General features: G+C 44.8%; 2 protein-coding genes across 3 annotated transcripts in view; both read left to right on the forward strand.

Moving 5' to 3' along the window:
• Positions 1–1868: 1868 nt before the first annotated feature.
• Positions 1869–10447, forward strand: FAM219A (family with sequence similarity 219 member A; the record flags this gene model as incomplete). Its single annotated transcript, XM_072413602.1, is given in 4 exon segments — positions 1869–1971; positions 2631–2711; positions 3420–3474; positions 7351–10447. Coding segments are annotated over 4 exon segments (398 nt in total), but the record flags the coding sequence as incomplete, so codon positions are not given.
• Positions 10448–19412: 8965 nt separating this feature from the next.
• Positions 19413–26738, forward strand: part of LOC140332338 (BOS complex subunit NCLN-like) — a 14506-nt gene continuing 7180 nt past the window's right edge. Inside the window, exons 1-9 of one of the 2 annotated variants that reach the window (XM_072413603.1) lie at positions 19413–19775; positions 20729–20919; positions 21067–21211; positions 23689–23783; positions 23894–23980; positions 24199–24302; positions 24393–24481; positions 24739–24878; positions 26058–26239. In XM_072413603.1, the coding sequence (XP_072269704.1) occupies positions 19628–19775; positions 20729–20919; positions 21067–21211; positions 23689–23783; positions 23894–23980; positions 24199–24302; positions 24393–24481; positions 24739–24878; positions 26058–26239 (1181 nt within the window). In that variant the 5' untranslated portion in view covers positions 19413–19627. The remainder of the gene's footprint in view (positions 19776–20728; positions 20920–21066; positions 21212–23688; positions 23784–23893; positions 23981–24198; positions 24303–24392; positions 24482–24738; positions 24879–26057; positions 26240–26738) is intronic. The other variant, XR_011921105.1, reaches the window with a different exon arrangement.

Below are 26738 nucleotides of genomic sequence, written 5' to 3' on the forward strand. Positions count from 1 at the left end.
CTGTGTGGATGGAGAAATTTACCTACCAGACTCAGGGTGAATGCACACAGGATATGAACGGAATGGATATCGAGATTCTGCCGCGGGTATCTGCAATTCATCAATATTCTGATCTGTCTGCAGTCTGGACTGGATTGTGCTGGGGAGGGGTCATGAAAATCTCCCAATCACATAACTGGGGGTACCCAGTCCTCTTCCTGTTTTATTGGAAGGACCCTGCAGAGCCATCGTTGCTTGACAGTGACACGGGCAATTCTCATTGGCTTTCAGAGGAGTCTGTCAAAGGGTCCTGTGGTGGTACTGTGATGTCACCGGCAGCAATCCCCCTGCATTGGTAGTCAGTGGAATCACCCTTCCTCACCCCTTTACAGGCATTAGTGGGTAATAAAAAAAAAATCTCCCCATCTGCCTGGGATTGATGGATAGAAAAAAAAATCCCCCTTGCTACCCATTGTTGATTGGCCACACAACACTCCCCCGAGGTACAGAAGGATCCCCTATATCAGTCATTGGTGGTTCGTGGAATATCCCTTCTTCACCCCTTTGGTGAAGAATTGGTGGTTAAACCTCCCCCTCCAAGTCAAAGAATCCCTCCTTCTTCCCATGATGTTTGTAGATAGTAAAAAAAAAAACCCTCTTGCTACCCATTGGTAGTTAGACAAAGACCCTCCCCCGAGGTGCAGGTGATCAGTAAAGAAATCCCCCATCTCAGTCAGTGGAATGTTCCTTCTTTACCACTGTCCAGGTTAATAAAGAAAATCTCCCCTGCAGGGTCGAAAAATTCTCTCTTTCTTCCCTGAGATTAGTGAATAGTCTCTTTCTACCCATTGGTGATTGGCCACACAACCCTCCCCCGAGGTACAGGTTGTCTGTGAAGTGTTCCCCCCCCCTCAGTCATTGGTGGAAGGAAGTGCACAACATTCTTCTATATATCCTCAGGGTTCTGTCATCACTGCAAGAGCTATGCACATACTAAGGGCTCTATTTATAAAATCGGGACCCTTCACAGACTACTGATACCTTGGGGGAGGGTTCTGTGGCCAACCACCAATGGGTAACGTGCTTTCACTATCCACCAATCACAGGGAAGAAGGGGAGATTCTTTGACCTGAAGTAGGGAATTTATATCGAAGGAATGTCAGGTTTCCTGTTTTATAAATCAAGCCCTAAGTACTGAGCTCCGGGACACAGCCAGGATCTGCAGGATCTCATTGTGTTTAGTTCACAGATTGTCGTCTAATGGCAAAAATAAAAAAAAAAGTTATTGCTGACTTAAAATCTTCAGAGTGACTTTGTAGTAATCCTGTGCAGATGTAAATATTAATCATTGTATGCGGTACATTGATCTTTAGCTGGAGGTAATTCCCAGCTTCAGGAATAAATACAAACCAGAAATCCTAGTTTTAGGAATATCCTGCTGAATATGGATGCATTGGATTATGGAAATCTCTTATTAAAGGTGTGATACCATCCTAGTGTATAACTGTCAGCTCATTCTGTATTTAGTGCACCCCTCCAGAATTCCCTGGATCACCCCAAATCATTTATATATGAAATGCAAAATACCCCCCCACCTGGTGATGTCAGAACCCCAATAACCAGTCACATTGCATACTGTGGGGATGGACTACATTCTGCATTGGAGATTCATTGGGGAGATCCAGTATAGATGTACACATGAAAAATGAACCAGCACATAGCATTCACCCTATATGAATCAAGGTACAGATTCACCTGAAATGGAAATAAAACTTGCGTTAACTCCTTAGTATGAGTTGTTTGATTTGACGTCTTTAGTCATCCTTGTCATTCCTTGGTGGAATCTTTTTATTGGTGGTGACATCTCACATTCTTCTCTTCCACCCCAGAAAAGCAGCGGGAGATGGCTCGGAAAGGATCCCTGAAAAATGGAAACGTAGGAAGCCCGGTGAACCAACAGCCCAAAAAGAACAACGTCATGGCCAGAACAAGGTAAATCCACCTGTGCCAGAACCCCAATGCTTCACTCTGATTGGCTACAAGCTGTACCCAGATAATAAACCTTTCCCATAGAATATAGTGATGGGTTGTATAGGTTGGGGACAATTCATTCTTTCCTGGTCTGCCCTATCAGGGTCATAGAGGCACAAACGTATGCTGAGACTTCCTGCACTTCATCACCTTTGGGTACATTTACATTCTGGATCTGTGGGGGTGTAAAATATTTATTTATTTCCTGCTCATCATTGGCGGTGATCTTCTATTCTTGCAATACATCAGCACCCCAGAACACAAAGTTCCTTATGTCAAAGCCACTTATAATGTTCCGAGTTCTGTAAGAGAACATTGATAAAGAAAGAGAGATTAATGACATTTTGTATCATTGGTCTGTACAGCTGACATTTCAGAATATAATGGAGAATACACTGAGGGGTCACAGGAAGTCAGCTATCCATGGAAAATGTGTCCCCTGGCCAGATGGCCTTCATGTATCCTCTGTGTATTTCCATATTTATTGGTTACAGCCCGATTCTCACAACATTTCTGTCCTTTATAGAGAAGAATGGTGCATGTTATGTGCAGTGACAATAGAAACCCCTGCAATCCCTGTCCTGCTCTATGTCCTCTATAATTCCTCCATCTCTCCCCAGGCTGGTCGTCCCAAACAAAGGTTATTCTTCCCTAGACCAGAGCCCAGATGAGAAGCCTCTCGTAGCTCTTGACACAGACAGGTAACACTTCTCTATCCATCATCTATTTCTGTCTCGCCTTTTCTTTTTATCTATCACCCATCTCTCTTTACATTTTTATCTCTTTTAACTCTCTCTCTGTCTTTCTCTCTGTACACGGCCATTTTTCTCTTCTCTCTCTGTGTGTGTGTGTGTGTGTGTGTGTGTGTATGTATGTGTCTCTCTCTCATGCTCTCTGTGTGTGTGTCTCTCTCACGCTCTGTGTGTGTGTGTCTCTCTCCCACGCTCTGTGTGTGTGTGTGTCTCTCTCTCACGCTCTCTGTGTGTGTGTGTCTCTCTCTCACGCTCTCTGTGTGTGTGTCTCTCTCCTTCCGCTCTTCTCTCTCTCTCTTCCCCTCTCTCGCCCTCTCCCCCCTCTTGTCCTCTTGTCTTTTTCTCTTTGTCTCTCTCTCTCTCACTCCCTGTGTGTGATTGCGTCTCTCTCTCTCTCTCTATTTCTCTCTCTCATTCTCTCTGTCTCTCTCACTCTCTCTGTTTCTCCCTCTCTTTCTCTCCTTCTCTCTCCCTCTCTGTCTCTCTCTCCCCCTCTCTCTCTGTCTCTCTCTCTCTCTGTGTCTCTCTCTTCCTCTGTGTGTGTGTGTGTGTGTGTGTGTGTGTGTGTGTGTGTGTCTTTTTCTCTCTCTCTCTCTCTCTCTCTTTCGAGAGGTGGTGAAATCCAGTAATTACATTTTCCTTTCTCTTCTCTCTCAGTGACGATGACTTTGACATGTCCAGATATTCGTCTTCAGGGTATTCCTCTGCCGAGGTAAGTCGGTCACTGGTGATCACGGTGAATGATATTTATCATCCTTGTGTCTGATTCCAGGACATTCACACAGGCAGACCATTCCAGTCTGCAATCACAATATATTCCAAGGGAATGTGACTCCAGGGGGACAACCTGCGTAAGTTGTGTTCCCCCTGGCTGCTGATATCCCTATTTTCCGATTCTGGAATCTGGTTGTGCAGATCTGCTGCCATTAGATTTAGGCCTTCTAGTCATTGCCCCCATGTAGTTCCCTCCCACCCAGAAGTCCTGTGGAAAGCCTGCTAAATCCTAACAGATATAGGAGATGAATTAGGAGGCAAATCCAACAACATTTTATAATTTCTATATCCCTATCTATTTGTGTATACTGCAGTTATACTTCTAACACCCCCCTCTGGTTCCTCCCTCAGCTCTCCTGTAGATTTCAGCTTTCTTAAATGTCACGGGCCCCCTGGGGCCACCTCAGAGTAATGCTGTGACTTCTATCACACAGTCCTTTATATGATGGATGGGCATACTGGGAAGGTCAGTGCAGCTGACTGCAGATATGGTACCCTGCACACAACGTGAGTGACCAGCTGAGACCTTTCTGCTAACTACTTCTCAGTTGGAGGTGCACACTAGCTTATTCTTCGATTGCTTCTGTGGGGGAAAGTGTGTCTCCAAGGAATATATGTGAAGTCCTGCAGACTATGTATTTGTTGGAGCTGGATATTCCCATCAGCCAAGGTCACTGGGAACATACAGCAATCTATGGGTGATCACCTAACAAAGCAAACTTTGTCATAGATTTGCCTCCCTTTGCCCATTAGTGTGAAGGGGTGGAGGAAATCAGACTGCTGCACAATGCCTGAGCACGTTATAGAAGGTATGACTGGAAAGTACAAAGTATAAATCAGGATTGCAGCATAGATGGCAGTGAATTTTTTTTCCAGCAGCTACAATCAGAGTTTTAGTCTAATTCAATGCATTGTCATTGGAATAAGGAAAGCGTGTTATTGCATTCTCCGAATCTGTGGCTGCTTTCCATTCTTGATGCTTACGCACGCTCATCAAATGATTTTCTTCTTTTACACATGCAGAAATTGATGTTTTAGTCCATTCTCAATGTGTTAGAAAGTGACAAGTCACTTATTTGGCTGTTTCACGAGCACAGAACAATGAATCTTTGTAGAAAATGACAACTGAATTGAAACCCGATTGTATTAAACATGAGCGGTGGTATAACTATCAACAAGCTACATACTGTCAGCAAAATGCTGGCGTTTTCCTAGCAATTAGAGAACAATTTAGCATCTTTACTGCTGAAGAATAACCCCACATTCTCTTGCTCTTTTTATGTCTGAAATAAACAAGTCTGGTGCTCGCCGTGTTATTGCTGTAAAAACATTCCTTTTTATTGGCTAAAGTCAGAGGCTATTTTCACCCAGGAAAAGCAATTTAATCTGAAAATTCCCCTGCAGATCTGGACGGAGAGGTGAAGCGTGGATGCACATAAAATATAAGGCTGATGAAAAGCTTCCACTGTGGCAAAAGTAAAATATATATATACAATATATACATATTTATATAAACAATATATATGTTTATATGGTGAAAACCTGTCAACTCCACAAATGACCATGTTCCCTTAGGAGATTGTTCAGCGATGGAGTAACTTTGCTTCTGTGAGGGTGAGACTTTGCTTCGTTTTTGTTGGACTTGAGGATTATTAATATTAATAATAAACAGGATTTATATAGCGCAATGATATTACATAGCACTGTACATTAAATAGGGGTTGCAAATGACAGAGGAATACAGACAGTAACACAGGAGGAGGAGAGGACCCTGACCAGAAGAGCTTACCATCTAGGAGTTGGGAGAAGTGTCACACAATAGGAGGGTGGATATGGAATGATGGGTGAGTAGTGAGGGTTTAGGAGACAGAAGAAGATGTGCTCTTTTAAATGAGCAGAAAGTAGGAGCAAGCTGAATAGGACGAGGAAAACCATTCCAGAGAGTCGGGGCAGCTCTAGAAAAGTCTTGGAGCCGTGCCTGTGATGAGGTTATGAGTGAGGAAGTCATTAGTAGGTCATTGGAGGAGCGTAGAGAGCGGATAGGGGAGTATTGTCACAAAGGTAAGTGGGACAAGAGCTGTGGAGGTATTTGAAGGCAAAGCACATGAGCTTAAATTTGATTCTAAGGGGAAATGGAAGCCAATGAAGAAAACTACAAAGAGATGCTTATGCTGGATGTGCATCCAGCAGTTGTTAGACTTGTATGCAGTAGGTACAGAGCTTAGCTATGCAGAACATGGCTTGGTTCTAGTTGTTGTGGTTGTTTCTTCAAGGGGTGTTGGACTTTGCTCCATTGAGTTTTTGTGGGGCTGGTGGGTGGGGATAGCTTCAGGAGGAATTCGACTTAGTCCCTGTAATTTGGGGCTTTGTTTTTGCAGGACTGGGCTTATCACCAGTGCTGGTGGGGTTTCCTTTGAGTAGGGCTGGACTTGGATCCAGCAGTTGTTAAACTTGTATGCAGTGGATACAGAGCTTAGCTTTGTTAAACATGGCTTAGTCTTATAAGTGGTAGTTTTTTCCTCAAGGGTGATGGACTTTGTTCAAGAAAGTGTTTATGGGGCCAGACTTGGTATTGTTGGTGGTGCGAATTGCTTCAAGAAGAGTTTGATTTGGCTCCAGTGATTGTGGGACTTCATTTTTGCAGGGTTGGGCTTAGCACAAGTGCTGGTGGGGTTTCTTTTGAGTGGGACTGGACCTGTATGCATTGGGTACATGGCTTAGCTTTGCAGAACATGGCTTAGTTCTAGTGGTGGTGGTTCTTTGTTTATAGGATGTTGGACATTGCTCAAGAGAGTTTTTATGGAGCTAGGCCTAACATTGATGGTGGTAGGGATTGCTTCAAGAGGAGTTTAATTTGGCTCCAGTCTTTGTGGGGCTTTGTTTTTGCAGGGCTGGGCTTAGCACCAGTGCTGGTGGGGTTCCCTTTAAATAGGACTGCACTTGGATCAACCATTAGTTATATTTGTATGCAGTGGGTACAGAGCTTAGTTTTGCATTGTACAGCTTTGTTCTGGTGGTGGTAGTTCTTTCTTCAAGCGATGTTGGACTGGCCTGCAGTAGGTTTTTGTGGGGGTAGGCTTAGCATTAATAGTGGTGGGGTTTCCTTTAAATGGTGGTGGATTTGCATCCATCAGTTGTTAGACTTGTTGGTACAAAGCTTAGCTTGGTTCCTATGGTTGTAGTTCTTTCTTCAGGTGGTGTTGAGTTTTCCTCAAGAGAGTTTTTGTGGAGCTAGGTTTACCATCGGTGGTGGTGGGGATTTCTTCAAGAGAAGTTTGATTTGGCTCCAGTGATTGTAGGGCTTCACCAGCGGAGTCCAGACAAGGCAAGCAACTCTTAGTAGTGAAGTCAAGATGATGTGCATACCAGGAGCATAAAAACTAGTTAGATCAACCCCTCCAACAATATTTGGGGGCTGCTCTTCAGCAATACCAAAAGCTTGGATGGCTTAGGTAAACATGTCATGATATATCCTTACCTATACTTGTAACTACTTGTTCCTTGTGTGTCTTGTTGAAATAATGATTTTCCAACTGTGTGCCAACAGTTCTAGCTTTTGTAGCTGTAGGCCCATTTCTCTTTGGTGCCCTAGAAAGATCTGAACAGTATAGCCAACCCAGCAACTTGCATGTTCGGAAGAAAACCCTCCAAATTCTCTTAAAAAGTAAAATAAATAATTGAGTTTAGCCTTGATACAGACAGAACCTTAATGTGTCAACATTTGTGATAGATTGAGAACGTTTATCAGACAATCCGACGACGGGGCACTCTGACATTCTGTATCTAAAAATTTGTTGCCTTTTTCCTTTTGCAGCAGATCAACCAAGACTTGAACATCCAGCTGCTGAAAGATGGCTACCGGTTAGACGAGATCCCAGATGACGAGGACCTGGATCTTATACCCCCCAAATCTGTCAACCCCACCTGCATGTGTTGCCAAGCCACCTCGTCTACTGCCTGCCATATCCAGTAATGAGCGAGGAGGTCACGATCTGTGCATTCCACGATAACTGTAAATCTTAACAGCCATTGCTTCCTCCTATGGTAGGACACGCACCGATTTGTGTTCATGGAGCCAGGAGAAACCAAAAACAATCCATTCTCTTATATCATATGCCAGCCCATGTAACCTTTGCTACCTGGTGTGGGGTGGACACATGGACCTGAGCAATCAATGACACAATGATAATAAGATTCCCATTATCCTGTAGGCATTGGAAGGTGGGAATATAACAAAGAGACAGTCATGTAGAGCAAGCAAGATGGTCAGAATCCAGCCAGACATAATATATTAAAATATTTTTAGCTTTATTTAGAAGGATGCATACAAATGGCATTATATCTCTTCCTTACAAGGACAGCCTGGTGTTAGCTGATGTGACCAGTGGTGTAGATGAGAAAGCTGTGTGTTACCACAATGGAGTAATATAGAGACATATGTCAATGTAGTAACATGAGTCACATGTAGTCATGAGTAACATAGCAATGTCATGTATGTGGAGGTGGAACCAAAATTGCTACTCATTCACCACACTCCCAAGCTCTTTTTTTATTTTTTTTTTTTAGAACTCAATCAGAGGACTTAGTACTTATTACGGTGGGCTTTGGTGTCCTAAATGTTGAAATGTACACTGGGTGAAGTCCAAACCCAAACCCATCTATCAAGCGCCGTGCATTCAGGTTTTCTCAAAACTTTTCTTTCATGTACCATTCTTGTATAGTAAACAATATTGCTAGAGATCTAAAAAATCAGACAGAAACAGGCATAATCTAAATGTTCCATTCTTTAATGGAATGATCCAAAAACAAAAGCCACATTGATCCCACAGTCAATGGTCAACTGTCTCTACACCCATAGTGATAAAATGATGATGGATAAGACCTGCCCTCCCTTTGGTTTCTTCTGTCTCCATGTTTTTGTCCATATTTTACAAATGAATAGAAAATTCTGATATTCTAACAATGAATTTGAGTCTTTCGGATTAAAACACTTGTACACTGTTCACCGTCACTCCCCTCCCCACCCCCTCCACTGCCCAAATGCGTCTTCACTTGCGTCTCTCCCACTGACCTACCGACATGATAATTGTGAGGCCGGAGCGATGGGACTGTTTTCCCCAAGCGGGTGAGGATGGCTCCATTCTGTATTCTGTAAGGAGCGTGTCGTCCTTGCATGTTCACTGCGTGTTGTATGATAGCCATGGATGATCTGCTATGAAGATAGGTGAATCAATGAGTGAATCTTGTGATTGGGCTGATCTGAGCTCCTTTTTTCCATTACATTTCTTCTTGTCATGTGAATGCCGATTTGTCCTATTTCACAAATCCAGGCGATTTTTAGTTTATAACGTTATCTGCATGCATGTATTTAGGAAAATCGGACGATTTATCAGAAAGGGTCAGTCTGCCCAATTCACAGATACTTTTATTCATTTTATGAGGTCCCCCTGTATGAATTACAGACACAGACCGGCCATTATTAGCCAAAGCTACATGATAAGGCAAAGAGTTCAGTGACTCCGCATCAATGAGAGTCCCTCTTTTATTAAGCTGAGCTCTGATGATGTCGGGAAAGTTGCTACAGATTTACCACAATCTCTTAATATTATTGTTTTTATTCTTCAACACTCCTCACCATGATCACTAGATATCTGTGCACCACTGCCAGGAGTGGCATTTGCACTGCAGGGTTTGCAGGCTCCAACAAAACTTTGGCCAACCCCAAAAATTACGTCCTGGCACGGAAAGGGAGGTAGAGGGAAGCCAGACTCAAACTACAAACCAAGGCATGCACTCATTTTTATCAACACCCTCCAAATCTACATATACATTATGATATGCTTCAGCGGCAACAAATTGCACGCCTGCACAACAAATGCAAATATATCTGATCACTGTGTGTCCATGCCCAGGGCAATATGAGACATTTCATGGATATAACACAGAAACTATTTTACTTGTTGCGTGAAGGTGACTGCTGGACTTGACTGCAGAGTCTTCACACTGAAGATATTGCACTGTTTATAGATAGTTCCAGTTCTTCCAGACCGTGCCAAGCCCTGACCTCCATCATTCCGAATATCGCAGTTTGTTCTGTGTAAAAATCCAAAGTCCCCTTATTATTATTATTATTATTAAACAGGATTTATATAGCGCCAACATATTACCTCTGCTTTTGACACTGTTGATCACCCCCTTCTTTGTCATTCGCCCACTAATCCTGTGTCTTCTATCACCAGGATTATTCCATTCATGCTTGGGGAAGGAAGATGTGCTTACTAGATGTTCCTCCCTTCACCGCCTTTTAATCCCATCTCTGCTGACCAGATAATTAAATTGCATGGAATCTGCATGCTGATGTCCTCCACCAACATCCTCCGCAGCTTCCTAAAATGTCATCAATGCTATGACAGCCTTCCAGGATAGCTTTGTGGAGGATTCTTTGTTGCTGGACCCTTTAGTATTCCTTTGTTCCCTCAATCTTTCTATCTATCCTGAGGGTTATTATTACCCTATTCTGTCAGATGCCATAGATCTCGTAATGCTTCCCAATCCACCTCCTGTGTTTATTTTATCACTTTTCTAAAAAAAGAGTATCTAAAAGCCTAAAATTGCAGTCATGGGACAAACCAGGTCCCAGGACGTCTAGTGGTGTGGGAAGGAGTCTGGTCTGATGTGCACATGGCGATGTGTCTGTGCTGTCATAAGGCCCCGGCAGAATTCAGCAGTAAAGGCCTTTAAATACCAAAGAATGGCTCTCGGACATTACAAAGACCTGAGATATGAGGATATGCACGTACACAGTCCTTACTGTCGCTCTTCATCCACTGGTATTCAGGAGACCAGGAGCTGAGAGTTCCTTAGGAACATTTATTGCAGCTGGTACTATTTTAGTACTTTTTACCATCGTTTCTTCTCTACATGAAAAAAAAATTGTTCTGCTTTTGCAGCTTAAATCTTTAAAACAAAGGTGGTCCCTACTACTTCCAGCGGCGGTTTCTTTCTTATTCTCATCGATGTCTGACAGCTGGTTGTTTCTACCTGTAGGATACAGAACCTTTTTTTTATTTTTTGTTCATATCTTCTGAAGATTTTTAGGAGTTGACGGCAACCTTCCCAGATACCTGCATACAGTTCAAAGTGTTCTAGATGGCTGAGTCCCTTTTAATGATGCAGGAAGTGGCAGGCGGCACTGAGAAGGTGTAACGCTGGGTGAACGGAGCCTGTGAAATGAAAGATTACAGCCTTGGGGAGCAAATACACGGGGAATTACTGCACACCGCTGGAGTCCGTGCAGTACCTAGAACTCGTTAAAGGAGACCTGGGGTCCCCTTAGGCCTCATTTGCACAGACATCAGAAATGGTTTGCAAGCTGAAGTATCAAATCAAGTTCCATTTTTCATATTTCAGACAAGTTTATAATGCATCGCAGTGTATTAATCGTTTTTTTAACATGCACCAGAGCCCCTTTAAAGCCATCAGTTGGAAAAGGTCTTTGTTCTAGCACTTACATTAATCCAGCCTATCACCTTCTAAAATTGAGCAAACCTCTTTATATGGCCCTGATTTATGAAAGCTCTCCAAGCCTGGGGGAGATCCAGCAAACCTGGAATGGCTCTGGTACAGGATTCAAAACATTTACTAGCAAAAGAAATCCATTCCAGGTTTGCTTGATCACCCCTCTTCACTAATGAAAGTGTATCCTTCCCAGCCTTGGAGAGCTTTATTATATCAGGGCCACAATGAGATGATTTTCAGCCATGAATATGATCAAGTGCTGTCGGAAGGTTACAAAAAAAAAAATATTTTTATCTAGTCAATTTTTCCATTGGCCAATTCTGCTGCACATCCTGCCAATCACATCGCATCAGGTCAAGGTGCATGCATGTGTCTATAGAAAGAGGGGGCTAATAGACATCCCCAGTGGTGCCCCCCCTTGGAGACATTGGGGAAGGTTTTTGACAGTCTGGTTCCCAATCAATAAAGAACCCAATTTGGCAAACCCTTTTCTGCTTCCTGTCGGTCCAAATCAAACTGTATAAGGGACGGCTCCAATTTGAGTCCGAGTATTTACCTCCTCGGTCTCGTTCTCTCTCCAGATGGAGCTCAGCCTCCCCCGGGATACAAGTCGCGTCTTTATGTCTGTTCTTTAGATATTATTTTAATGAATCTTGCTGTATGTTTACCTAATGAATGGCGAGCTCCTTCCCAGGAGACCGAGAGCCATCTGCCGCTCCTAAATCTACAAAATTAAAATCTTTATTGTTAACGGAAAGCTGCACCACCATTGTCTGGACACAATGAGTTCAGCTGGAGAGATGAGAATGGTTTAATATGGAGGGGAAGTTTCTTAGCTGCTCACGGTGAAATAGATTTTCATTTCACTTACCTTGTATGAAGCTGGATTTAGGATTCCGGTCAGATTTTATGGTGTCCCACAATTTGCCATACACACCTGAATGTTTCCCTTTTGCACAAGCTTCGCCTCCTGTGCCATGTGGTTATTTTGGCAACTAGCTGGAAAGCCATTGAGGTGTCTGCTATATGTTTGGAGCGGCCATTATTTGTAAGAAAGAGAGGGAGAGATTCATATTTCATGAACTGAAATAATTCTGACTCCTCTGAGCATCTCTGCATATCTTTACCCTAAAATTCCATTTCTTAATGTAGCCATAAATGCCAAGAGATGACCAACAGAATGGGGAGAACTTTGATTCTTGGTTCTGCCCCAGGCATTGGCTCACAATGGTCTTAATATGGTAAATGTAATCATGGTTCCTTCTATGGGAAAATGTTTTCCTGATCCCAACATTTCAGTCTTATTAATAATATGTATTTATATAGCGCCAACATATTACACAGTACGCTGTACAAAGTCCATAGTCATGTCACTAACTGTCCCTCAAAGGAGCTCACAATCTAATGTCCCTGCCATAGTCATATGTCATTAACACAAGGACAATTTTTCGGGGAAGCCAATTAACCTAACTGCATGTATTTGGAATGTGGGAGGAAACCCACACAAACACGGGAGAACATACAAACTCCATGCAGATAGTGCTCTGGACAAGATTTGAACCTGGGCCCCCAGCACTGCAAAGGCTGGAGTGCTAACCACTGAGCCACAGTGCTGCCCATGCATATTCTGCAACCAGACTGGAATTTTGAAGTCATTTCCAAATCCTGCATGGAAAAATGATCTCCGGATTGGTTGCCCAGTTCTATTCCTTATAATGGATGAGTTTGGAGCATTGGCACAGAAGGACCGTCGTTGCAGGGCCAGTCTTTTCTCTCCCCCCCCCATACTTACCTAGTTCTGTCTTCTCCAAAGCCCAAAATATTGTTGTGCAGCCATGTTGTCCTCAGCCGCACCCCCTCCCTCATGTTTGGTGAATACCTTTGGTGCTTCTAACTCTTCATCTGCTGTCCCCAAATCCTTCCTTTTCTTGTGTCGGTGTTCCTGAATGATGCCTGGAAATCTTACGCGACGTGCGTGCCATTCTCGGCATCATTCCTAGAGAGGCCAGATTGCTTGATGACACCCCCAAAGTGGTGTGTCCATGACAGCTCCCAGGAAGTGGTACCGAACCAGAAGAAGACTCGGGGGCAGCCTTGGAGCAGATAAATACTTCCTTGGCGGGGCACAAATCATAATCAGGAGCACAGTTATTTCTGAGAAGGAAGCAGTAGTCCCTCCGCAGTGCTGTGCAGAGAATACTAATGTCCCTCACAGTCACATTATTTTTATACATTCATATAGCTCTGACATTTACCATAGTGCTGTACAGAGAACACTGGGCCAGTCCAATCAGTCTCTGTACAGAGGAGCTGACAGTCTAATGTCCCCCACCGTCACACACTATTATTATACATATATATATAGCTGACATATACCTCAGTGCTGTACAGAGAACACAGAGCCAGTCCCATCAGTCTCTACAGAGGAGCTGACATTCTAATGTCCCCCCACACTCACACACTATTATTATATATTTATATAGCTCTGACATATACCACCTTGCGGTACAGAGAACCATGAGCCAGTCCCATCAGTCTCTGTACAGAGGAGCTGACACTCCAATGTCCCCCCACAGTCACACACTATTATTATACATTTATATAGCTCTGATATATACCATAGTGTTGTACAGAGAACACTGAGCCATTCCCATCAGTCCCTGTACAGAGGAGCTGACACTCTAATGTCCCCCCGGGGAAGCCAATTAACCTAACTGCATGTATTTGGAATGTGGGAGGAAACCCACACAAACACGGGAGAACATACAAACTCCATGCAGATAGTGCTCTGGACAAGATTTGAACCTGGGCCCCCAGCACTGCAAAGGCTGGAGTGCTAACCACTGAGCCACAGTGCTGCCCATGCATATTCTGCAACCAGACTGGAATTTTGAAGTCATTTCCAAATCCTGCATGGAAAAATGATCTCCGGATTGGTTGCCCAGTTCTATTCCTTATAATGGATGAGTTTGGAGCATTGGCACAGAAGGACCGTCATTGCAGGCCAGTCTTTTCTCTCCCCCCCCATACTTACCTAGTTCTGTCTTCTCCAAAGCCCAAAATATTGTTGTGCAGCCATGTTGTCCTCAGCCGCACCCCCTCCCTCATGTTTGGTGAATACCTTTGGTGCTTCTAACTCTTCATCTGCTGTCCCCAAATCCTTCCTTTTCTTGTGTCGGTGTTCCTGAATGATGCCTGGAAATCTTACGCGACGTGTGTGCCATTCTCGGCATCATTCCTAGAGAGGCCAGATTGCTTGATGACACCCCCGAAGTGGTGTGTCCATGACAGCTCTCAGGAAGTGGTACCGAACCAGAAGAAGACTCGGGGGCAGCCTTGGAGCAGATAAATACTTCCTTGGCGGGGCACAAATCATAATCAGGAGCACAGTTATTTCTGAGAAGGAAGCAGTAGTCCCTCCGCAGTGCTGTGCAGAGAATACTAATGTCCCTCACAGTCACATTATTTTTATACATTCATATAGCTCTGACATTTACCATAGTGCTGTACAGAGAACACTGGGCCAGTCCAATCAGTCTCTGTACAGAGGAGCTGACAGTCTAATGTCCCCCACCGTCACACACTATTATTATACATATATATATAGCTGACATATACCTCAGTGCTGTACAGAGAACACAGAGCCAGTCCCATCAGTCTCTACAGAGGAGCTGACATTCTAATGTCCCCCCACACTCACACACTATTATTATATATTTATATAGCTCTGACATATACCACCTTGCGGTACAGAGAACCATGAGCCAGTCCCATCAGTCTCTGTACAGAGGAGCTGACACTCCAATGTCCCCCCACAGTCACACACTATTATTATACATTTATATAGCTCTGATATATACCATAGTGTTGTACAGAGAACACTGAGCCATTCCCATCAGTCCCTGTACAGAGGAGCTGACACTCTAATGTCCCCCCACAGTTACACACTATTATTATACATTTATTTAGCTCTGACATATACCACAGTGGTGTACAGGGAACACTGAAAAAATCAGGTCATTGGGGTTCCTGTGCGGTCATCCTGCAGTAATGGTGCATTAAATTGTAGTAAGCCCCCCCATTGAGCTCGGCTGTGTCTGGAATTTTAATACGGGGTAAATTAGGGCGTGCAGCCAGTCAGAACACCCCATACACATTTAGTATTACTTTGCAGCTTCTGCCTCGCTCCGTTCTGCTCCCCCTTCGCGATAAATGCGTTTCATATCACTGTTTTCCATCCACTTGGTGTAGAATATTGCCTTAACCCCTGTAGAGTCAGAGTGGCCTCAGAGCATGCTGGGAAATACTGGACAGCGCTCGCTGGGCCTGATGGGGTGGACAACCATGGCTCTGCGCCCCCGGTTCCTGAAGGAGGTACAAGTGTCCCCTCGTGGGCCGTCTTGCGACTTCTAATCCCTCATTACCAGGGAGGGCAGCACGGGCGCCGCTTCACCCCTTCATGCCTGGCAGAGCAGCACATTGTTGGACCTCACGCGGCCCTGCGGCACAGGAGAGGTTACATGTAATTTTCATTTCTAATTATTTTTTAATGTATTATTTATTTGAAGACAGAATGTGTGTTTTTATTTTCTGTTGAACTCTGTAAACATGTATAATATTTTTTTAACATTTCCATTGCAGTATTTATCAATGTTACTGGTGTGTGTAGTGTAATATGACAATATTAAAAGCATATCTATGAAAACCATAATAACCTGGCCTGTCTCCTGGATGCCGCCGGTGTCACCCGGCACAGAAACACCCAGACGGGTCATACATACAACACAATGAAACATATCCACCTGTGACAACTCAAATCTCAAAATACAATAAGTCAATGGAGGGTTTCGGCAGACTTGCAATGGTTCCTTCTGGATTTTTGCTTACCCTGCACATCACATGCACCATGCATTGTATAATCGTTTCTGTTCCTGGCACTACCAAGGACAGACCTGGATGCCGGCGACTATGGAACCCCTTTGTGTCTCTAGCTGTCCAATGGCTGACACGGATCTTGGAGGAAGCTGAAAAGTCAGGAGCAAAGATGGTGCCTCTGGGGGAAGCATCGGCCACAGGATCCTTTACCTGTCACCACTAGAGGGTGCTAAGTATAAGGTAGGCGTGTGCTGGGCATACTTGCTGATTATGCCAAAACTCACAACACCCCGAGAGCTCAGCTGCAAGAATTTAGTTCTCCTTTGATATGGAACTGGTAACAGGTTGAAGGCTGTTATTGCAGAATGGACACCTAACTACTTCATGACTGGCTATGTCTATAGAGAAGATTACCCCCCCCAGTCACATTTTTTGCTTTGTAGCCTGAAAAGACACACAAAAATAATTTTACCTGCTGTGTTTACTCAATGCAATAACATCCAAGTGAAAGACATAATAGCAAAAAAAGTAAAATAAAGACAAAAACATATTTACTGGAATGATAATCAGCAACCCTCCCACCCTGTGTCAGTACTGTGAAGTCAGTGTTTGCTGTAATTCTAGTGTTTGTTAGGATAATTCCCTTTTAACTTCCCACATTTATACTCTGCACTATTTGTCCATCAGATTGGATGGTGACTATTGATGGATTTCTGTCCTTAAGTCATCCCACAGAATTTCAACGGGGTTTAGGTCTTGGCTTTGATTTGGCCACTCAAGGACGTTTACTGTTTTCTCTATAAGCCACAGTTTTACATTAAAATGTTGTGAGTTGAACCTTCTTCTCAATGACAATTTTCTGGCAGCAGGTTTTCCTCCTCGAATTCCAATTATTACCCCACATATTCTTCCTCCTTTCCTGACATCTGCCCCAGTCCCTGCTGCGTGGAGACCCCCCTTAACACTATGCTAGGACCTCCTTGCATGGTATGTGTAGCTATGGTGTTCTTTGGATGGTGAGCTGCCACGTGTACAGTGTTGGTGTTTAATTTTAGTCCCACCTGACCATTACTTTTTCTATGGGGCAGCACGGTGGCTCAGTGGTTAGCACTCTGGCCTTTGCAGCGCTGGCTCCCAGCTCCAAATCCTGGACAGGGCACTATCTGCATGGAGTTTGCAGGTTCTCCCTGTGTCTGCGTGGTTTTCCTCTGGGTACTCTGCAGTTAGGTTTATTGGCTCCCCCTCCCATATGATGGCTCTATATAAATACCGTGTAATTATAATATGTAGATTCCGAATCTCCAAGGAGAATTTGGCAAAACTTAACTAAGACATAATATGGCCTTTGTTCCTCCTTGCCTCCTTACCATACAAGCCACATTTGTGATATTGTTGTAGTAGTTGCAGTGCCAAACTTATAGGGCAAGTGGCAACATATGAATTAAATGAGTGTTATAAAACTAAAAAAATTCTTTATTTTCTGACAGCAAAAGTGCAGATGATACGTTCAGCAATGAGCAATGCAGAATGTGTTGTAAAGAAAAAATATCATAATAATAATAAAGTGAGAAATAATGTACAGCGCTGCGTAATATGTTGGCGCTATATAAATCCTGTTTAATAATAATAATAATAATAATAATAATAATAAAATAAATGGCTAATTCCAAACTTTACACGTTTCTCCATGGAGAGATTTCCCCCTGGTGGTCAGAGAGGCTATCACATGTCCTTTACATGCTTTGAAAATGTATATCAAGGCGCTCCATCTGGTGGACAGTCTTGGAATTACAGCTATGACAGCCTAATACAGACTCCCTATGGTAAGGCTGAGAATAAATGGGTCTGACCTGGCTGTTGTGTTCCCTATCACTGTTTTCCATTTACTTGGTGTAGAAAATTGCCTTAATCCCTGTAGTGTCAGAGTGGTCTCAAAGCATCCTGGGAAATACTGGACAGCGCTTACTGGGCCTGATGGGCCAGATTACAATGGCTCTGTGCCCCTCAGGGAAGGATCCTATTGGACCAGGGCAGAGACAACCCAGGTTATGCCAGCCCTGGTCAATGCATAGGATGGGCCCATTCTGAGATCTACAGCGCTGACTGATAGAGATGATTCACAATAAACTATGAAATATGTTCAGTTTGTTGTTCTATGACTTAATTTATTCCAAATGTTTTACAACCATGAGAGGAGGCTGATTAGTGATAGGGCTGCAGATGTAGAGAAAATTCAGTGAGAGCAGCAGACAAGATGCAGTATGGGGACACACAGTGCAGGATGGGGACACACACAGTGCTGGATGGGGACACGCACAGTGCAGGATGGGGACACACAGTGCTGGATGGGGACACACAGTGCAGGATGGGGACACACAGTGCTGGATGGGGACACACACAGTGCTGGATGGGGACAAAGTGCAGGATGGGGACAAAGTGCAGGATGGGGACACACAGTGCTGGCAGAGGGCACACAGAAGAGTTCTTGCTGTAGAATGAAGGTGGGGAGGGAGATGAAAATCCATGTTTAAGAGGGAGGAGAGGATGACAGCTGTCCTGCAGGAAAAGTTTCATCCAGCAATATATGACCCAGTCACCTAGAGATCTGAACTGTCCCAGCTGTCAGAAGAGGAGTGCCCTGCCCACTGCTCAGCCATTGGCTAAGACTCACATCCAATAGGAAAACTGCCAAGAAAACAACCGCAGGGCCAAAACAGTACAGGAGGAGGGTCTGAGCTGGATGGGGACAAAGTGCAGGATGGGGACACACAATGCTGGATGGGGACACACACAGTGCTGGATGGGGACAAAGTGCAGGATGGGGACACACAGTGCTGGCAGAGGGCACACAGAAGAGTTCTTGCTGTAGAATAAAGGTGGGGAGGGAGATGAAAATCCATATTTGAGAGGGAGGAGAGGATGGCAGCTGTCCTGCAGGAAAAGTTTCATCCAGCAATATATGACCCAGTCACTTAGGGATCTGAACTGTCCCAGCTGTCAGAAGAGGAGTGCCCTACCCACTGCTCAGCCATTGGCTAAGACTCACATCCAATAGGAAAACTGCCAAGAAAACAACCGCAGGGCCAAAACAGTACAGGAGGAGGGTCTGAGGTGGCCTGGATGGCCCATTCATAAAACTTGTCTCATCCCCCCTCTCCTTAAGCACGGCCCCTGAGCATCATTTACCTCCCCCGAGCATCATTCACTTCCTGTTTCTCTCTTAATTCTCACCATGCTAAATATACCAATGGTGTTCCTCCCTGCTACATGCAGAGCTGTAACCTCCAACCTGCAGATGTCATTGTACAGCACAGCTTTAGCTCTGATTGCCCCGGGTGACACAGAAAGTTCACATATTGAGATCTTCATCTCTGTAATGAGGGGGGCCCCAATTAAAGCAAATCAAAGGAGAAACAAACAGGTCCATGCTTACTTTCACAAAAACGCAGAAAGCAGAATTGTATTTTATTGTATTTTTCACTTAGAGCCGAGTAAATGTCACATCTACATGGAGCTCGTCCTGCCCCGATGTGCACTCCTTAGAGTAGGGACCATTGCCCAACCTGGGAGGGCCCAGACACTGATCAGCAGATAATTAGGTCTGTCACCGGATTACAGATGGATTAGACAGATGGTGTCACTGGGACAATGAGCGAGTAGCGAGGTAACACGCTGTCTCTGTACTCACCGGACCCATCATGGGGAACTCCAGCACCCAGCCGGGCCCTGGGGCCCCCAGGATAATGGAGGTGAAACTTCTATTGGCTCTCTTCCTATATGGGATTCGGGCGTTGGAGTTTCCAGTGTATCGGATGCAGCAATACAGCCTGGAGGGACACACACACGGTGAGTGGATGGGATGTGACCACAGAACTTGGGGTGTAATTGCCCCCCTATCCCATGTGTGATGACCCCATGGGTCCAGTCCTCGTTGGGGGTCTACACAGGGCGATATACCAGGATAACACAAATGAGAGTCAACATAACTAAAATAATTTAAATTATATGTACTGTGTGGATGATCTGCTCTCAGTATTCACAATAAAGAGGACCTGTCATAACAACCATTTGGACTTGGGTCACCATACATATTAGAATCTGACAGTTACAGCGCCCCTTTGCTACAGCTGAAGGCAGGTTCTGTTTAAGACCAGGATATTGATTGGCTGGTTGTGTGTGGGGTGGAGGCATTAATTGGTTGGTTGGTTCTGCAAGAGCAGCAGAAGAATCAATTAGCAGTCAGTATGAAGTGTATGCACAACCAAATCTAGACACATAGATACAATATGGTGATTAACTCCTACTGGCTGCCTTCTGATCTGGTGAATATTTCTTTATTGGAGTTTTGTTATATCTGTGTGCGAACAATCCTTATTGATCGTGCTGAAAAAAAAATACCAGCTCCAGTCTTTTTCCTACATTTCACTGTAAAATATTTTTTTATTACTGCAACATACTGCACTTTCTCTTCCCACCACATGGTGTCCTCAGAGGACTTGTAAGAGAAGAGTATCCAGACTCCGCCCCCGAGGAGGCACTCTCTAGAGATGATCTGATATGCAGAACATGGGATTTTTTATTTTAATGCAAATTGCAACTGATCTTAGAACTGATTTTGAGTCAAACAGTATTGGTGCAGCTTTTGTGGGCTCAGGGAGAATTTCCCACCTACTGTGACACTTAAGAGACTGGGCACCCCGAACCCTTGTCCTGTACCTTAGTTGTATAATTGGGATAATCCATTGGGTGCCTCTAATGGAAATTTGGACTTTTTTGGAAAATTTTTAAACTCATTGCAGGCTGTAAGTCAGTCCAGGTGAATGCTGAGAGCCGAACGTTGGAGGCGGAGATCCTGACCAGACGCTGCGTCCTTATGAGGATCACAGAGTTCTCAGTAGAAAGATGGAGCCGGGTCCTTGCCCAGTCAGTGGCTGCAGTGCTGATACTGGTCCCTCCCGATAGTCCAAAACAGCTACCAGGATCAGTGCAGGTATGGCACTGCCCTACAGGAAGAAAGGCGGGAGGGGTAATTATACCATAATACAGCACCATGGTATATGTCAGAGCTTTATAAGTAATTATGTTCTCTCGGGACACATCCCCAACATTTCCTGACCCTCTGTGTGTGTATGCACAGGAATTTGTGGAGCGGGAGATGGAGATCCTCAGGAATGAGACCCTCTTTCCGGTCTACTTTGCGGTGGAGAATACGGCTCTGCTGGATATGTATGAAGAGACCAGATCCGCTTCCTTGTCCCTGACATCGGCCTCAGCCTGGGAAGGTGAGTGCTTGGTACCGTCACCAAATTTCATGGTTAACAACAGGTACTGGCTAAAAAATGCAACTCAAACAATGTCTTGGTCCTAAATAGGACCTAATGGAGCTATGTGGCCCTTGGTATTTGCAGTGTGGCCCCAGCAGTCAGTAGGGGGAGCACTAATTTGTGAAGGGGCTGTACTGGGAGTTATTTCTGTCTATGACTGTCCTCTACACTGTGACTCTCTCTGGGGCCTTTCTTGTTATTAGTCTGCTCCGCAGAGGCAGACATAGGGTGCAAAATATTCCTCTGCATGAGGGCCCTGGGCCCTTCTCAGTCAACAGAGGCTGTATAGGGTAGGGGGCTCCAAGTCAGCTTGGCAAGTCAGTTCTGCGCAGGGGTCCCCTGTTGGCTACATCTGCCGCTGCCCCTCTGGTAGGTCTTCTGCAGCAGTACACATACAGAATTTTATACGTGGCCCTTTGGTGACCTGCAGGGCCATATTTAGGGCCACCTATACCTTGAAAATTAGTCTAATCTAAATTTCTAACTATTAGGAGAGCCTGTCACAAACGGGCTATGCAGGATTCTGAATATAAACCTGAAATCTTAAAACACCTACAAAAAAACATAAAAAAGTACATATATGCCGTAGTATGTTAGTGGCAGTTTTATTACCTGTTGATCCTGCCAGGAGATTATTTCTCTGCTTCCTTTTATTTCCATGCTCCATCCTTACACCCCTAACTATACCCTTCAACCAAATCATCAACTTTATCCAATAGCTGAATCTCAACTGGATCTCCAAATCTTTTCCTTGGCCTATAAACCCTCATCCCCCCCTCAGGGAGGAGTTCTACCCCTTAATTCACTCAATGACCACCAATGTAAGTGACCTTCTTCTCAGTCACCCCAATAATTACTTTTTGCTGGGGTTCTTGGAGTGAAGAGGTTGATAACGTTGTTCTACCCTCAGCTGGATCCTCACCCTACCCTAATTCCTTCATCACCCAAAGCCAGGTCAATACCACCGACCATCAACCCCAAACCCTCAAACTGATCATTGACCTGAACCCTAAAACTCTGCACTCCGAACCCTCAGATTCCTTAACATTCACCAGGGACCCCAACCCTGAGACTGATCTTTGTCCCTCCAAAGCCTTTGTTTTGGATAGAGTACAGTATGAGTGAGATATCAGACAAATGGAGAATGGAAGAACCAGTCTGGAAGAGGGGGGGAAGTCTGCTATGTGAAGGGGTCAGGCTAAGCGGTAGGCAGTGCCCACCCTGATAGAAGTCCTTATATCTGAACTCAATATAGAAGGGGTTCAGCTCCCCTGACAAAGGTCATTACATGTTGGATATGTGACCCAGGCACAGCGTGGAGATGAAGCCTTGGGTGGCACCCAACCCCACACAGACCTTCACCAAATCATTTTAGGACTTCCTTTGCACGTCACCATCTCCCATTCCATGTTGGAAGATGGAAGAGAATGGAAGAACCAGTCTGGAAGGGGGGGAAGTCTGCTAAGTGAAGGGGTCAGGCTAAGCGGTAGGCAGTGCCCACCCTGATAGAAGTCCTTATATCTGAACACAATATAGAAGGGGTTCAGCTCCCCTGAGGTCATTACATGTTGGATATGTGACCCAGGCACAGCGTGGAGATGAAGCCTTGGGTGGCACCCAACCCCACACAGACCTAATCACCAAATCATTTTAGGACTTCCTTTGCACGTGACCATCTCCCATCCTATGCTGGGTCACCCTAATGTTCCAAACCAAAAACACTGTCACAGTATCTGCTGCCAGCACCCTGCCTGCCCTGCTCTACCATTGGTAAACCTCATACTAGAATACAAATCTGGCTGTGCCACCAGGCAGGACACAGATGGGGTAAAATTTACCTTCAGGATCCAACTCAGGAAGGTTCTTCACTTCTTGTAAGGTCAACTGCAGGGTCAAAGTGCACGGAGCCATGAGAAGGATGAAGAAGTGTCATCTGACCAGCCAGAACCAATCAAATGAAGAAGAAACACCATTATCTAGAGTATGGCTATTTACCATTCCACACACTATGGGGATTATTCCATCTGTATGATATTCAGCCAATATTATTTCTTTGCCTTTTTTGTCTTGAGTTCAGGAAGGGGGTGAGACGATAGCTGAGGTATGGGGGTCAGAAGACATTTTGGGGAGGAACTATAAATTGAGCCTCCATATATTCCATGTATCTTGGTTGGCTTCCATCCATTGTGGTGGAGATGGCCATTATTAGGTATCAGAATTCCTTCTCTCCAAGTCATTGGGAATTGTAAAGCAGCTTGAAGGAAGTTGGTGCAGGAGGTCACCTGCAGGTCGTATGAATTCTAACTGATCTCAGAATCATCAGAAAGCAAACTTAATCTGGCCATCAAACTCAGGCCCATCCATGGCAAGCTGCCCAATGATTACTCTATTATAATGATAACTCTCTAACTCTATAACTGAACTTTTTTTCACAGTTTTATTCGGGATGGTGATGGGAAGTGGCTTCCAAATGACAACCACCGAGGTACAGAGCAAACCCATCGCTCATCCCCTCATCATCACCCTGGAGGTAAGTGGCCCCCTCCATCACCCCCATGTACAGGGTCTGGGTCTGCAGGGGCTCTTCCTGACATTTTACCCTCAGGACTACAATAATATTTGGTAATATGAATTGCACAGGGACAGCTGATGGGACGAGGAGGTGACACTGCCGAGTTGCCTTCAGTTGTGATTGTCGCTCATTATGATTCGTTTGGAGCTGCTCCGGTAAGTGGCCATCTGAGAAATGTTCCAGTAATCTTTGTCTTCTCAATGCCATTGGTCGTGTGGCCAAATGTTCAAATACAACCTCCAATGGTCTAGTTGTGAACCGTGCCTGGAGACCATGTGACCAATGCCAATCACATGATTATTGCTGTGGGAGGGCGTGCACATTGACCGTATATTGGTAACCATAGATCTCCTTTCTCCGATATCTCCGTCAGTACCTGGCTTATGGAGCCGACTCCAACGGCAGCGGGGTCTCCATGCTTCTGGAAATGGTTGGCCTCTTTCACCTTCTGTACAGCAACTGGCGGACTCAGCCCAGGTCTGCAATGTTTTATTTAGGAGAAACGGTAAGACGTGGACGCACATCGGTTAGAGATACTCATTTGTGTATTTGTTGTTTTCTATTGAGGTATAACATGGTGTTTGCTCTGACCGGAGGAGGGAAGTTCAACTATCATGGAAGCAAGCGATGGATAGAGGAACATCTGGACCATTCTGGTATGTGCACCCCATGGGCATTGCTGGCACCCAGACCCGGGGCCTCGGGTATTCTGCTTAGACCAGTCTAAAACACAGATGAATGATATTTATGGGAGCTGTCCTGAGATTTATACAGCTCTGACACACAGCATGGCCCCGTCCCGCTCCTTATTTAGGAATGAGTGGTGTTTGGGTGGACTCAGGAAATGAGTTGCAGAGATCACAGCACTCTAATAGGTCTATTGGCCTTGTGGTTTATTTACCTTCTCTTCTAGAAACCAGCTTCCTCCATGAGAACGTGGCATTGGTCTTGTGTCTTGACTCCCTGGCCAATGGTGACTCTCTCCACCTTCACGTCTCTCGGCCGCCACCAGAGGGCAGCGCACAGTGGGAGTTCCTGAAGCAGCTGCAACTGGTATGCAAACCATTTCTAATGCATGATCCACCAATAGATGACCATGGAATGGGACCCCTTGCAGTCCGGTGTCTTGGAACACCTACGGTGTGATTTTGCAAGCTGGGGACACTCAACTCCCCCCATCAGTGTCTCTGCAGTCTATACTATTCCCGATTAGTCTGTAGAGCAACAATCACACCCCCGCGCAACCATGGTCTGCAGAGAGCTAAGACCCAGGAAGGCTACAAAATGCACCGCTTGGTCTAGATGCAGGGCATTGTGGGACATCTCTATGGCACAGATTGAATGTTCTCAATCCTATCAGTACACATGGATGAATCAAGAATGGAATTGTTGTACCCTCTTCCTGCTCAATTTAAAAGACCTCTCTGGGGACCTCTCTCTTTGGCCAAACAAAAACTACATATAATACAATTTTATACATCTATTGTTTTATCTATTTTATATGTACATAGAACCATTCAGGAACAAATACTCACATTGTGTAGTCTAATACCCTATGCTTGATTTATACTCAGCCCTGAGGAAGCTGAGACCATGCAACGTGTTGGCTTTTTGTTGTGTTGTGTAATAGAAAGACGTACCCCTTCCATAAATCTTTTATCAGACCGTCTGGTGCCCAAAGGGCCTAAAACACCTCGAATATAATCTCCTACAACTATGGGTAATCTTGCATTGATCTGCCATTAAAACAACCAATACAATAAGTGCTCGGGGAGGTCAAGACAAAACTCAACCTTTAATGATTTTTGGGGTGCCGACGTAGACAAAATACCTTATAATGACCCCAAAGGGGGTGGATACAGACAAAGCACAACCCTCAATGACTTTTGGGGGTGTGGGCATGGATAAAGCTTACCCTTCAATGACCCCCATTGGGGAGGGCCCAGACACACCTCTGAATAACAGGGAGGGCAGGCACAGACAATAGTTTACCCCCTTATTTTTTGTTTTGGAGCCCATTTTCAGCCCTTTCAGGTTCAGGATTGGAGACAGAATTGTTTCTAGGAATTCTAAGGAATGTCAGGATCCTCCAATAAGGAAAAGCTGTTTTGTTCAGCCCAGATCTACACTTTATAACTCTTGCAGTCTTTCCTACATCATTTTTGTGGTTGTCTGTCTTTTCCTCGTATCTCTTCTTGCTTGTAATGACAGGTCCTCTTTGCTGTTCTGCAGGTCACACAGTCTCCTCTATTTTTGGGTCTGAATTTTTCACTGGTTCACAAGAAGATCAATTTAGGGGAGAGTTTGCTGGCGTGGGAACACGAGCAGTTCAGCTTGCGCCGTCTCCCAGCTTTTACTGTATCTCATCTGCACAGCCACAAAAGTGGGATGAGGAAGTCTCTACTGGACACCAGGTAACCTGGGCAGGGCATTTTGGCATCCAGCCGGGGGGTATTGGGGCACCTGAGACTGAGGGAGAGAGAGAAAGATGGACCAGGAGCATTCTTCTATCTAGATAGTGATATGTACTGTAGTTACACTGATATAAGCTTGTTGGAGATCCCATTCTGAGACCCTGGCCATTAATATGGAATCCCCCCTTCACAGTCAATAATATAAAGTTTCCTTATATTTATTAGGAATTTGCCCCCTATTGGTGAGGTCAGTTACTAATGGTGGGGATTTGCCCCCTATTGGTGAGTTCCGGTACTGATGGTGGGGATTTACCCCCTATTGGTGAGGTTAGGTACTGATGGTGGGGATTTACCCCCTATTGGTGAGGTCAGTTACTGATGGGGGGTTTGTCCTCTATTGGTGAGGTCAGGTAGTGATGGTGGTAGATTTCCCACCTATTGGTGAGGTTAGGTACTGATTATGGGGATTTCCCCCTATTGGTGAGGTCAGGTACTGATG

The sequence above is a fragment of the Pyxicephalus adspersus genome, chromosome 6 (genome assembly GCF_032062135.1).
Source record: "Pyxicephalus adspersus chromosome 6, UCB_Pads_2.0, whole genome shotgun sequence".
Lineage (NCBI taxonomy): Eukaryota > Metazoa > Chordata > Amphibia > Anura > Pyxicephalidae > Pyxicephalus > Pyxicephalus adspersus.